The 14,506-nt window shown below is 35.2% G+C and overlaps 1 protein-coding gene across 6 annotated transcripts in view; it reads right to left on the bottom strand.

Moving 5' to 3' along the window:
• Positions 1-1,019: 1,019 nt before the first annotated feature.
• Positions 1,020-14,506, bottom strand: part of CSNK1A1 (casein kinase 1 alpha 1) — a 47,926-nt gene continuing 34,439 nt past the window's right edge. For 2 of the 6 annotated variants that reach the window (XR_002786285.2, XR_002786286.2), the window contains 6 exons: positions 13,912-13,986; positions 11,867-11,973; positions 10,739-10,887; positions 6,920-7,334; positions 5,235-5,876; positions 1,020-3,547 (listed from right to left, as the gene is read on the bottom strand). Coding sequence is in view for 4 of the 6 variants with exons in the window: in XM_023550548.2 (XP_023406316.1) it covers positions 7,282-7,334; positions 10,739-10,887; positions 11,867-11,973; positions 13,912-13,986 (384 nt within the window). In the remaining 2 variants the exon portion in view is untranslated. Of the gene's footprint in view, positions 3,548-5,234; positions 5,877-6,918; positions 7,335-10,733; positions 10,888-11,866; positions 11,974-13,911; positions 13,987-14,506 lie in introns of those variants that run through there. The other 4 variants (XM_010591785.3, XM_003404592.3, XM_023550548.2 and 1 more) reach the window with 4 other exon arrangements.

The following is a 14,506-nucleotide window of genomic DNA, read 5'->3' on the forward strand; positions in this document are numbered from 1 at the left end:
CAAGAGACCTGGTTCGATAAAGGTAAAAGGCACACTAAGCCAATTCACTCTACAGGCTGAATGGGAGCAGAAACTAAAGGAATTAAGTGTGAATTTGCAGGACTACCTTTCTCAAACTTGTTGAGTCTATTTCTCATTGTCAAATTTTGGCCACTGGTGGGTTTGTAGCCTTAACCAACAGACACAATGCATTTGACCAACAACCTGAAACTTGTCTTGGACAGCTGGTCACCTTAATGGCTCTGCCATTATTTGACATTTTCATTACTTTTGAATATGTCCTCAAAATTGGTTTAACATTTCAGAAAACAAATCATTTTACTTCAACAATATTTGGTGATTAAACACAGAATGTATAGCTTGATCAACATACACTTGGCTCATCATCATCTTCGACTAAAAATTGTTATTAAAAAATTAAAGAGGCCTGGAAGTTTTGGGGAAAAAAATCCCCAAAATAGTGTGAGCAATGGTAACATTAAATATAGTCTCACAAAGTGAGCACTTTAAGGGGGACAGCACACCTGGGACACCTGCTTATACTTCTTTACTACAGCTCACACAGATCTCCTTACATCCTGAGGTCACATGGTTATCACTGTTCAAAAACTGTCCCACCAAGTAGCTGGGAAAGGGCTACCAGTTCACCTGCATTGAGTTCTGAGTTTTCAGGAGCTGAGCTGAAAACGTCTAGGCTACCTCTTTCAGCACTTCCACGGTTCATTATAGTCGAGAGTTACAAGAACCTATTCTTGATATTTCAGCAAACTTTAGGGAAGGCTAGCTCAGTAGCTTGGGTTCTAAAATCCTTTGGTATTTTTATTATAATGGACTTAAGTTTCTAATTATTAGTATGCTCTGCCTGCAACATTTAACAGTATTGCAAGGACTTGTAGAAGAAAATCTCTTAATAAAAATATTTGTTGATGGAAAAATCATAGTAAAAGCAAACCTCCAAAAATTCACTTGTAGGCCATAAGAGCATAAGCACAACCATATGGGAGGAGATAACCAGTCTCTCCCTTCATATACATTCTTCTTTATTTTCTTAGTATACCTTCCCAAAACAGAGACATTCAACAGTAGTTAGAATGGCCATCTCCCAACATTTAAAAAAGCCACACCCCCCCCAATGGGTGAACAAAGTAAAGAGTGGTAACCTAGAGTTCAGCTGAGTAAGCCACTGTGGAGCCTTAAGTGGTGAGGTCTTCCAATTTCAGAGTGATGTGTCTTCAACTTGTTATCATCATTTAAGTGGAAAAACATAATTTAAATTTGGTGAAATGAGATTCATCTCCAGACAGGATTAATAACAGCATTCACTGAATTTCACATTCTTCTTTTGTGAACTGTGAAGAAAATGAATGGTAGCTAGAAGGTCAATGGGATTCCAGCTCCAGCTGCAGATGGAATGACAATATACCAGGACAAAAACACCTATATTTGATTTACAAAGCTAACAGCAGTTTTAAACCTGCAACTTAATTACAGACCAACTACACCACAACCTTTTCAAATGGCAAAAATACAAAAAAGTTAAGTGTTACAAAAATATTTCAGAAAAAGTGCATAGTCTAAGTGCATAGTAAATAAAAGCACTGAAAAATATCTTGCTAGAGGGAGTTCAGCTTGGAAAAGTTAATACCAAAGCTAAACATTTTTATTTTACACAAACTATACTCAAAAATAGCTTTATGAGACTGATTTCTGGCTAAAAGTATCAAAGGGTTTATTAGTCAAGAAACAAATATCTTAACTGACAAAGGTGAATAGAAAAGAAACAAAGAAGCTGCCTACCCCCAAAAGTTCACACTCATTAAGATTTCTGCAGTATTACGGTACTAATACATCCTTAATCGCAGAATGTGGTTAACCATGGAATTAATTATTGCTAAAGTATTTTTCAAATGAAATAAGAATTAAAAAAACAGAAACAAATTAAACCTGACAATCTGACCAAACAATATCAATTTACAGTTTCAAGGTTATTGTACAAAATACCCACATTTACACAATAGGCTTCCGGCTTCATTTTCACACAAATGTTCTTTTAATTTATTCCGACATGCTATAAACGAATAAATTACACTATTTAAAGAATTATCATCAATAAGTTTTCTTTCTCTTGGGTCAGAGAAAAAGAAAGAGCTCAGAAATAATGCGAGAGGAAGCCCACGCAGAGATAACCTATAGAAGTGGGTGGGGCCAGGGAGGTCAGCAATCACATGAACCTCACATAGTGTGATGTGCTCCAAGAATAAGAATCAATCTGGTTATAGCCAGTTCACAAAGATTTTAAAGAAAAACTTCCTTCTGTAGTTAAACCCTTTAACGCTTTTAATCTTATTACGAAAATCAGCCCAGCTGTTAAGTCAGAGGCAGCAGGAGTTACAATACCAAGTCCTGGCAGTTGCAGTACTAGATATCGTGGCTGCAAGTCATTAAAAAAAGAAAAATGAAAGAATGCCTTTCCCCTTAGACCAAAGGAAAAAAAAAAAACTTTAAAACAAAAAAAAAATTTTGAGGAAAAGTTGTAGCACTAAATCTAAAATGATTTGCAAAGGAACATACTTAACAAATGGCTTGAAGAAGTCTATTAAAAACTGGGGAGATTTTGATTTCATAGTGAGTTAGCAAGGCATTTTTTTGTTGTTTAAAAAAAAATCTCATTTCCTTACAGAAAGTTTTTAGTTTTTAATGAACCTGTAAACAAAAAAGCTCCCATTTCAAAATAAAAACAAAAACCCAGGTCATATAGATGTTTACAGTGATTACATTTATCTAAGCAACATACATACATGTTCAGTTGTAAGATGGTAACTAATTTTCTGTGACAAATACGCTTTTTTCTTTAATACCAAGAACATTATAGAGTTAATGCAGAGTCCTAAAGATAATCTAGTAGTCACTAAGTTTTTCTTAAGTCTTCACTTTAGATGCTGTTATTCTAGCACAGGTAAGCAGGCAGAGTCTTTCATATGCTCAAACACTGGAATCTTTGGTTGCTACCGTATCAGCTGGCTTGCAAACAAGAAGCCAATCATTTTAAGAATGTTTTAAGTGAACAACTTGCAAACCCCAGGGATGGGAAAACCCTAAGAACACACAATTGTGAGTATTTACAACCATCACAACTGTGGGTGAAGACTGTTCATGCCGTTCTTCTGAAATGACATCTCAAAGCAGTATAGTTCAAAATAACAGTTTTTAACAAAAAAATTGGCATATGCACAATTTCTCCACCAATTTGTGTGTCAACCATTTAGTTAACTTTTCCACTTGAAAAAATGCAATAGAAAACTGGACACCATGTTTCACTATCTCAATTAATATTCACAATTACAGCGGCTACAACTTAGAACACAGCATCACCAGTGCTGCCCAGAGCCAGTTTATACTGAAATTAAGTTCTTTACACCAAGTAAATGGTTGTCCACAACCACTGGCTAGTGTACATATGAACTAAAATTTCTAGATTTGGGGAGAAACAAATGCTGCTCCGATCATCTGCTCTGCTTCTTTTGTTCTTCAATTCATGCTTAGAAACCTAACAAAAGAAAAGAAAAATGAATGTTAAATTCCAAGGTAAAAATACAAATTTTAAACTATACCCAAAGTAGAAAAATTGGGTTGAACTGGGCCAATAATTATAATGGTGGCTCATGTTCTTTTTCATCTCTGAAATCTGCTCAGTTGTTTAAAACGAAAACATAAATCTATAAAGAAAACAAAGTCTTCTGTTTTACATGACCAGGAAGGAGTGGCTGTACAGTAAGCTAAAGCCTCCCAGTTAACATACAATTCTCAAGCTAAAGAACTGCTGGTAATTCAAAGGAGCCTGTTACGTTCACATCCGTATTTCTATCACCTAAAACATACTGTGTTCAAACATTTGTCGAACTGATGGAAAATAAGATTGCCTTGCTGTAGCAACTACAGAGAGTACAGTTTTAATCATACTATGGGCAAGGGCTTTCATGTACAGTATTTCTGATACAAATAAGGAATGCTAAGCTTTAATAATAAATGTGTTCAATTAAAAGTAAATGTTAAGTTTATGATTTCTACACAGAAACAACAGACCTTTAAAAATCCTTGACTTCTATCAGGTCATTAAAAAGGGAAGTTTTGTCACTGATTTAAAAATGTAAACAAATGATGCTTTTTTAGCTTTCAGTCTCAAGTTATCCTTCCATGCAGCATACACACACCTCTCCTTCCCCCCACAATCAGGTCACAGGACTTCCAGATAAAGGCAGGCTTGAATATAAGAAGCCTTCAGCTCATAATGCCTGCTTGTTTTATCTATGGCTAAAGTCAAAGGAAGGAAATGTCTCTCAACAATAACATGAAAGCCCCGTAAGCACCTTCTGTCACCCACAGCTACTGTTCCTTGTTGTCATCGGTCCACCCTTATAACCTATTTGGAAACCCTGGTGGCGTAGTGGTTAAGTGCTATGGCTGCTAACCAAAAGGCTGGCAGTTCAAATCCACCAAGTACTCCTTGGGAACCCTATGGGGCAGTTCTACTGTGTCCTATAGGGTCACTAAGAGTCGGAATCTACTCAACAGCAACGGGTTTTTTTAATAGCCTATTTAATCCCAGTAGGTCTCTCATTTTTTTAGCGCAAACCATGCTTTTCAATTATGAACTGCCCTTATTCTTTCACTTCTCAAACGTATGGCCTTTATGGGATAAATAAAATACTTGGGTTATTTTCTTTTTATGTATACCTTTGTTTTCTTCAAAGATAATGCCAAACATTTATATATCATTTTTGGTAAATATTCTCTCACTCATTAATTAAAAAAAAAAAATTTTTTTTTCCATTTAAGAGCCAAAGCAGCCATCTTCATTCATGTAATAAACACATGGTGTAAGCTTTGAGTGCTGTACTTCGTCTCCTCATACTGTCCTGACTACAGAGTAGATGCGGAATAGACCTTTGCTGAGTAGTAAGTTCCTAAGAAGCAAATCCAAAAAGTGAAAGATAACGAAACTTCACCACAGGGAACACTATCTGATGCGTACTATTAAACAGCACTAGCAAGGTAATGTACAAAAAAATGCTGTCAAATCAAACTTCAATTAAAATGTGACCATACTCTGTGACCTAATTCCAATTTTAAAAAGCAGGGTATTTTAAAGCGGGCTGAGAAACTGCAGATTAGCTAAATAGAAAGGACCCTTACTCCAGTCAGCATTTGGTTTCAAGTCCTGCAATTATACTTACACATGAAAAAGGAAGAATGTTTTCACAAATACTAAAATTGCTGGGTTTTCACTGCAAATGGAAATACATTATATTGAATAATTTATTACACTGAATAAACCAAACGGGGCTTAAAAAGTGGAAAACCACTGCCAATGACAAACTAAAAAGGAAGCATAACTATACTGTCAGTCAATATATTACAAAATTCTGTGTCTTTAACAATAGGGAACTTCTAGATAAGAATTATGCATGTTCATCTTTTAATATGATATCTGAGGAACTGCTGGGTTAATTAACGACTACAATAATTTAGAGGTTGGTTAATGGTTAGCCTGACAATGTTCCTGGTAGAACAGAGCAGTCAAATCCAGATTTAACGCTTCAGATGGGCCAATGGTAGATACTCCACCCAGGGATCAATTTTTTCTCCAAGTGAATTGTCTTAAGATGTTACTGAAGTTTGTTTAGGAAAAAACCTCAATATGAACGTTCAGCAGGTATTCAACATTCAATCTTCAAGTACTAAGCATTCCTTTCCCCAGTGTGCATTAGTCCTTGGCTTTTATCTTGCAATTTGGGTGATGTCTCCCGGCTTCCAGAAGTTCAAGAACCCATCTTCACTGTAACATCAGCCAAAATACGAGATAAATCCCTTTGTTCCTGGAAAAAAAAAGAGTGGGGGGGGGGGGAGAGTTAAAACAGGATTGGAAAAATTAATGTAATGATTCAGGCATTAATAGCTAGATTTAAGTTTCTTTTCAAATCTGAAAAAACAAGGAGAAAAAAGTTTTTTTTTTAACCAAGAGACTCTCTCTCTCAATCTGAAAAGTACATATCTACTCCTGTTTGTGAATTAACTTCAGGTACCAGAAACTACTTCAAAGGGGTATTTATGAGTTTTTGAAATTTAGAATCCTTCCATACTATAAGGTTAAGCACTCAGCTGCTGAGCAAAAGGTCAATGGTTGGAACCCATCAGCTGCTCCATGGGAGAAAGATGTGGCAGTCTGCTTCTGTAAAGATTTACAGCCTTGGAAATCCTATGGAGCAGTTCTATTCTGTCCTATAGGGTCACTATGAGTTGGAATCGAGTCAACAGGTCCACAGCATAAGGTATACATAACTTTATAAGTAATTTTTTTAACACAATATTCATATTCACTCTGCAACGCCATTTATATTGAACTAACTTTTCCTGTAACGTATTTGTGTGGGATTTCTGGTCCCATAGACTAAATCCTGGAGAATTCTACATCAGAGATTGGCAGCGTACAAAGTTAAAACCAAACCCACTGCTGCTGAGTCGATCCCGACTCACAGCGACTGTACAGGACAGAGCAGAACTTCCCCACAGAGTTTCTAAGAAACAGCTGCTGGATTTGAACTGCCGACCTTCTGGTTAGCAGCTGAGCTCTTAACTACTGTGCCACCAGGGTTTCTATAAAGTTAAAGCGGGGGCGGCGGTAGTGCAACTATAATAACTCTGCCTTTATGGAAACTAAAAAGGTACTAAGTGGGTTTGAGGGAAAATATAAAAGGAAATAGACTTTATTTTTCTCACAACAAATAAATGATGATTTAAGTATAGCTGGTATACATTACCCCTCAACTACATTAAAGACTGATGATCTGAATTATTTTGTCTTCCCCGTTACACAATTCTTTCTGCCACAGACTTCTAAGGTTGTTGAGTTTTAAAATACCTGTTACAACTGATTCCTTCCCCAACTGGTAGATGGTCTGCATCATACACCACTGAGTCACAGCAACACTGTACTCTTCAAGGACTTCTGGCTGTTGTGGTATCACCCAGGTGATCTGACGAGGTGAAATGTCTGATAGGTCCAGCAAGCTTTGGAGATATGAACTCCATCCAAATCAAAATAAACTAGTTCTTGCACTTTGATCTTCAATTCCTGCTGAGATATTTAGTTCTCTTCTATCCAGCTTTTTTGTTGACAGTGAAAAAAGATGACAAAAACTGGAGATCGCAGCAAGCAGATGCAGCTTCCTGGCACTTCTTTGGATTGAGCGTTTTCAGAGCAGATCAGTCTCTCCAGGCATTTCAAGGTCTTCCCCTGTGATTTGGGCTACGTTGCTGAGTAACCAGCCACGTTCCTAGCAGCAATTGGTGAAGTCAGAAAAAGTTAAGCTAGACATAAATGGTAGGTGAAGCCCAGTAAATATCGGAAGGTAATTAAGGGAAGACCATGGACATTAATCTCTTTTGAATGCCTACAATCTGACATCCATCTATATCATTATGATAAAACTACACCTAGTCTATATGGCTGGGGTAGTAAAAGGATGGATAAAAATAATAAGAGAATAACAGTTATGTGAGGATCTACCTTTGGCTTTACTAACTTCTGAAATTTTCCCTTCCCTCTTCCCTCAAATAAAGAAAATGGTAAACTTAACTAGATTCTGTATGTCCTAAAAATATTTTCTCCTTTATTTACTAAGTCTTGAAAAGCACTTTCGTGATAATCACATATTTGAAGAAAAGGGGGTGAAATGGATTTGGATGTATGTCAGATGCAAATCTTACATTTTTCTCTTGACATGAATGTAAACAATATTAACTACATGCTTGCAGTACTTAGGCATGGAAATACTAGAACACCTTGTAATGAGCATTAGGAGAAAAACTTGGGTTTTTTTTTTTCTTCATCTTTTGATGGATTTTGGAATGCAGTATTTGAAAAGATCTAAAGAAAAGTAATCAGAACAGAAGTTTGCCTACTACATAGTAAGCCCATGTTAACTGATTAAGTCAGACTTTAAAGAGTCTTTGGACATTCTTAGTGAACTGCTATAAAACAACCTAATATAGTTTTCCATCAAGAACATTAGATGTAGATTTTTTTCTTAAATAACCATGATAAATACATTAATGAACATGCCCATCTGGAGGGTATTTCCAGGAACAGATATTCTTGCAATAGTGATTTACTCGCTAAAGGTTAAGTTTATGAAATTTCCCTGATGTGTAAACCTCTGAAGTACCACTCTGTGAGAAACAAATGATATAATGTATAAAAAGTACCTTTTAAATTTTTTAACCGAAAAAATTTTATATGGTGTTTTCTCGAAGGATTTCTTAGGATCAATGAATCATTGATCTGCATAGCTCTTCCTTAAATAAAAAACATACTGAAGTGGACCTTAAAGGCTATGCTCTTAAACACTCTTATATTTAGATATTGGAATCAGGAGTAACCCTAGAGCAGTTGTTTTTAAATTTCAAATTTCCTAGATTTCTTAAGGGATGACCCAGATGATAGGGTGAGGGGAACTAGCTCCTCATGCTTATTTCATGCTGTCCTCAGACCTGCTATACTTTTGTGGCTTTACATACAAGGGTTTCACGCAAAATTTGTTCTGAATACTAAACTAGGTTGTACGTCTAAAATAATAGTTATTTTCAAGGCATAGCGCAAAAGGAAAATACTATTTTTTTTTTTTAATCCTGGGGGGTGGCACATTTTTGTAGCAAGCAACATTTTGCTTGTAGTCAAAATATATCACCAGAAAATATATCTCTGAAAGTAGTAAATGATATGTGAGGTATTCTACGGAAATCCCAACTTTTCAGAAATTTTACAAGTCTGTGTAAGTGTAATAATTTGTATAATCATTGTATCTAATAATACTATGAAATCTTTATAAGACTGAAACTTGCTTTTACGAAAAATAGCTACGATACAAAATAAGGATTAAACTTAAGTTTAATTACAATTTTTTTCAAGGAAACATACTAACTCAGTGGATCCAACTTCTCATCTTTAAGACCTGGATAAGGCAGGACAAAAATTCTACTTGTTTATTGAGTAAGAGACACACAGTAAACTAACAATGGAACTAGCTCAAAATAAGGTAATTCTTTCTGAAGGCTGCTGAATGCCTGAAGTTAAATGTTCTGGGTCAGATGAGATTTCAATCTAATTTCAGTTCTTGAAATGATCCTATTATCCCAGCTAGCTTTAAGCAAAAATTGGTCTCATTTTGTGAGAAAAAGCAAACACCCTACACACATGCCAAGTGTAACAAGTCCTCAGTTTAGACTTCTACTTGGTCTTACCTAAATGGTAGGACCATTTTTCAAGGACACTAGCTACCTAGCTGATGAATAACTTTTTGGTACTATGATTATTTATACAGTGATTTTAAGACTCAAAAGGGGGCAATTAAGTCTCAATTGAGATGCAGAGCACTGGGCAAGCATTAGTGTTTGCTATTCTGGCCTTAAATTTCATCATCTAAGAATCCCCACTTCGTCAAACCTTAAACTTAGAATCCTTCCCAACTACAGAAACGTTGAAGGGAAGCATTTTAACTTCATGCCTAATAGATGAGCTGCTGGGATGAGGATGACATCAGTTAATTATCTTAGAATTCATTTTTTTTAATAGTTTAAATATAACACTAAAAATACAGACTCAAGATTAATCTATGAAGGCCAAGTTCAGACCAGAGCAGTCATTCAGAAACTAAATAACTACAAACCAAAAACCAAACCTTACCTGCCCACCATTTCCAGAAAGTAGGCAAGTACCAGGAGGCAAGCCCCAGAAAGGGGAAAAGAAAAACAAACCAGCAAACAAAAAACATGAAACAGAGGAGTGGAACTGTCTGGCAACAGTGATAAGAACTGGAGCTGTGCCCTAACAGTTCTACTTCTTAGTAGCACTAAGAGTATCAGAGAAAGATAGAAAGGAAAATAGACCTGCAGTTCAATGGCATTTGCCCCCAGGTATCTTCAATTTGCAAGGCCTAACTGTAGATTTCAATTCCACATGGGAGCCGAGAGCCTGAGTACAAAATTTAAGAGCCAAAAAGATAACCATTTTTTAAATTGAGAACATGTGTAGTTGAACAGTCACTAAAAAAGAGGTTTACTTTGTAACTAAGAAAGCTATGTCGAGCTTTTCCGTTATTTCAGCATTTAAGAAAGGAATGGACATGCTCTGCAACTGAGTAGATACTTTGGGGATAATGCCAGACTCACCTCTTGAAAATAGATCATATTCACAATTTTCAATTTTAAAGCGTTAACATGCAGGAAGAAAAAAAAATCTTAACACTGTTAGTCTGAAAGAAAGTAAAAAATACCATGGCTAACTAGATTCATTACTTAAAATCAACAAGTGTTAGGTCTAGGATTTTGGATTGATTGACCATATTCCCAACACCAAATGTTTATTTTGGAAAAGGTTAATGAATGAGTAAAAAAGATGCAGTTATTATAAATGACCCAAAATCCCAAGAGAAATGATATATAATATACATACATATATGTATATAGAAAAACATATACATATATATATGAACAAGGACATTTGGGTTTAAAGTTAGTAGTCAAATTTTCCAAGGACGTCTTTTTTTTGGTAAACACAGCCAAATTTTTTGACGTTATTTTAAAACCACCTCCTTGATCTAACACTGTTAGAAATGAATGAATTACCCAATTTTGTGTTCAATTTTTTCCCTGTAACGTCACTTGGCTCTTGGCTACTAACCTTTCATGTTACTCTTGGTTTTGTCAGTTTGCTTGCCTGTGGGGGTTTGGGCCTGCTGACCCTGCCCACTGGAAGAGGCTGCCTGCTGTGCTGCTTTCTGCTTTAACATTGTCCAATCAAATGTGTAGTCATATTGGTGGTTCAGGGTCCTGGAAAATACAAAATTATATTATTAATCTTTAATGACACAAAGTACCCTACTGAACTTTCAATACAGTGAGGGACATTTCTTCAGGAAATATTTTCTTAAGTATTACAGCTTGTAACAGATTTCTCTTCCTACAAATGAGTTGACCTCTTTTGTTAACTCTTCAGTGAAATAATTTCATTTACATTTCACAAGTCAGGGGAAATGATACCACCACTCTGGTATGCTGTACTTGGTAGAATAAATTCCTTCCCTTTTCAAAAAAAAAAAAAAAAACTGCCTTTAAACGTTGAAAGGAGCAGGGGAGTGGGAGTGAAAAGGCAGCATGAAGAACTAAAACACTGAGTTAAGCTGTCAATTATCTAGGGATAGCTTCGTAATGGAGAGCAATTCCTAAAAACAAATCGGTGTATGTATGGGATTGGAAGTCTGTGAGGCAGATGTCAGAGCTGGAGACTGGGGGAGACTTTTCTCTGGTTAAAGGACTACCCTCAGTTCTTAGTCTCCTTACAGTTTGAGCTGAAAGTACTCTATTCTCCCCCCACCCTCCCGCTATGTTTAAGACCAAGCTGGTTGAGCCTAGGGAACCCAGGTTTGGGTCTACTTTCACACTTGACTCCATGTCTATACCATATTTTAATTGTTTTTATTTGGCACAGAACACAGAACTCTGTACCAAAGTTGGAGAGTTCCAGGGCATTGATATTCACTAATATCTTACATGGACTGCAATTATTGTAGAAAAATTAGGTTCTGTTTTGAGTTTAGTTCAACTGCTTCTCCATTCCAAATTAAAATAACCTCAAGCAAACTGAAAAACGCCAAATTAGCTCAAAAGCACTTATTTCTTAAAACCTTTATTCATATTGGTCAGACACACTTCACTTTAATTTGCTACTTCTCAGAGTAGATATGTTGGACAGATTTAACCAATTTCCCTCCCTGAAGTTTATAGTCTCAAAAATATCTTAAAAACTGACCTGAAAAGAATGCGGAATAGCTGCCTCAGGTACATATAATCCGGGGCTTCCTCAAAGCGCAGCCCACGACAATAGTTTAAGTACATGGCAAATTCTGCAGGAAACCCCTAAAGGTTGTAGAGTTAAAACACACGATTAAAACAAACAACAGAAAAAAAAAAAATTTTATTTTAAGATAAGAAAATAAAATTTAAATACAAGCAAAAAGTGTACTTCAATAGAATGTTCTACTATTTTTAGGCAGATGTGAGAATTAAAATAAGTATAATATGACTTAGTTTCCTCAAATCTTTGAATAAAATGTCATCTTCCTGTCCACCCCATTAAATATGGACAGTATCTTGTCTTTTTATATATTGGTGGAGGAAATACATATCCCTTTTATGTTTTTAGATAATTTAGATATCCCACTTGTTAATTTTTCATTTTGTCAACAGAAACAATTAATAAGCCAAAAGGAAGGCCACTCTGAAAATGATTACTTTCCTATTTATAAAAGTAGCAAATATTTAAACAGAAAAGTAGAAATCACCAAGAGTCCAATAATACAAAGCAACTACTATTAACATTCTTCTATGTTATTTTCAATCTCTTAATAAACTTCTGAATAGCCACATAAAATTCTACCTAGTAAGCACATCAAATTAATGCATTCCCTATAACTGAACACTTAGGTGGGTTCCAATTTTTTCTCTACTATAAACAAGTATATAGACACTTTTAAGGCTTTATATAAATTAGTCACCAAAAGGATTTGGCTACCAGTAATGTAGAAATGAAAAAAAATACTAACAGACAACACAAGCCTCTACGTCTCCTCCCTCAAATAAATATGAATGTGGAGAGAGGAATGGAGGAAAGTTAAAAGAAGCAGTCTCTTCCCCTAACTATTTGACCTACTAACTAGAGATGTCCTTACAATTTGAGAAGTTTCTCACATCTAGAATAGTCAAGGCAGGATAGAATGAAAATACTTGCAACACTTATTTTTACTGATTAACAAACAACAACTGAAGGTAACATATTTCTTTTTTTGCCCCCTAATGAAAAGACAAACAAAACCTTAACAACAACAAAAAACTGCCCATATTAAAGGAATTAGAGATATAAAGAAGCCATCACTGAACCATGAAACTTATGAAAATGACCTCACTACTTTAAAGAAATACCCCATACTTCTGTTACTCCACCATGAATTACGTATTTGTGGCTAATCCAGAAAGATAGATATAGTTCCCAATTTTTTGACCAAAATTAGGAGGAAGCCGCAAGGAGATAAAATACTAAATCCTCTCTTCTTCTTCTTTCTGCAAAAATACTGACTTTTCCAGTAGGCCAGATGAACTTTTCTGTTGCATGTACTATAGAGAAATCATGATGTTTTGCTTCTCAAAGTATACAGATTTAAAAAATTTATTTGGGTGGACTGTAATATGTGACTATTTACTTAAACCTCAAAGAGTCTCAGAAAAGATCATACATAGCCACTCACCCCCAACCCTCTGCATTCTTGTAGATATGTAGAAAAGGGCAAAGCAAATTTGTGGATGGGGAGACGCTTATGAACTTACCTGCCTTCCTATGAAGTTTGAGGTTTTAATTACACTATATTCTGTAGTTGAACAATAGCTATTTTGGATTGATCTCATCTACTGTCTGTTTCCCTATCCCTTAATATACCAACTGCCAGTTGATTTCTTTTCTGACTCCAGTTTAGGGTTAACGAAAGTATTTCTTATTTAATCTCTCTCATAGATTGGCGAGATTTTATCAGGAAAATTTACCGGCCCTGTTAATACCCTCAATTAACAGATAAGAAAGCTCAGATAAACATGAACATAAGACAAGACAGGTATTTAAAATAACCCATTTATTCAAGCCACTGTCAAGGTAAAGATATTCTGAATCATTAAAAAGTACATTTAAAATGGTGAATAGCTACCTAATAGGATCTCTAAGTTCTAGCTATCAAGTAAAATGTTTCTTTCTGTTCTTGGATCATTTTTTTTTTCCCTTTTTTTAAAACACTCTTAAAGTATACTTACTTTACATAAAACTTCAACAGGAGTGGACATCTTCTTTTCACTAATCTTTTCATATTTTTGTTTCTTTGTTGCAGCCTGTGGAAAATAAGATTTAAATCACCAAGACATACTAAATACTACTGAGAAGAACTTTAGAAGTTTAACACACTAGACAAATAAATGCATACTTGAGATTCAAGAATAATCTTACACCTGAATTTAAAAAAAAAAAAAAACAACAAAGTACAATACATCTAAAATTTTTTACTCTTAACTCTGTTAACCTTTGAGGTTAGATGCTACTTCAAGAACATTTTTATCTATTAGGAAAGGATGAGACCATCAGAAACACCAAAACATGTGATTTAAGTAAAAATAGATGGGGTCAAAATTAGGGAAGTTTTGTTAACCCATGGTTCAACACTAGGGCAAAGGCAAAAGCAGATCAATACAAAAAATTGTGCCCATTATTTAATGACATTGATAACTAGAGTTAGTTGCTAAGTAAAAATATTTTTCCAATGTAAAAATATTTACACTGGATGAAGCTAGAAAGAACTGAGCAATTTGTCTAGTTTACAGGTGCTCAACAAATGTATAAGTATCTTTTTCCTTC

Source organism: Loxodonta africana, chromosome 2 (assembly GCF_030014295.1).
Source record: "Loxodonta africana isolate mLoxAfr1 chromosome 2, mLoxAfr1.hap2, whole genome shotgun sequence".
In the NCBI taxonomy this organism is placed as follows: Eukaryota; Metazoa; Chordata; class Mammalia; order Proboscidea; family Elephantidae; genus Loxodonta; species Loxodonta africana.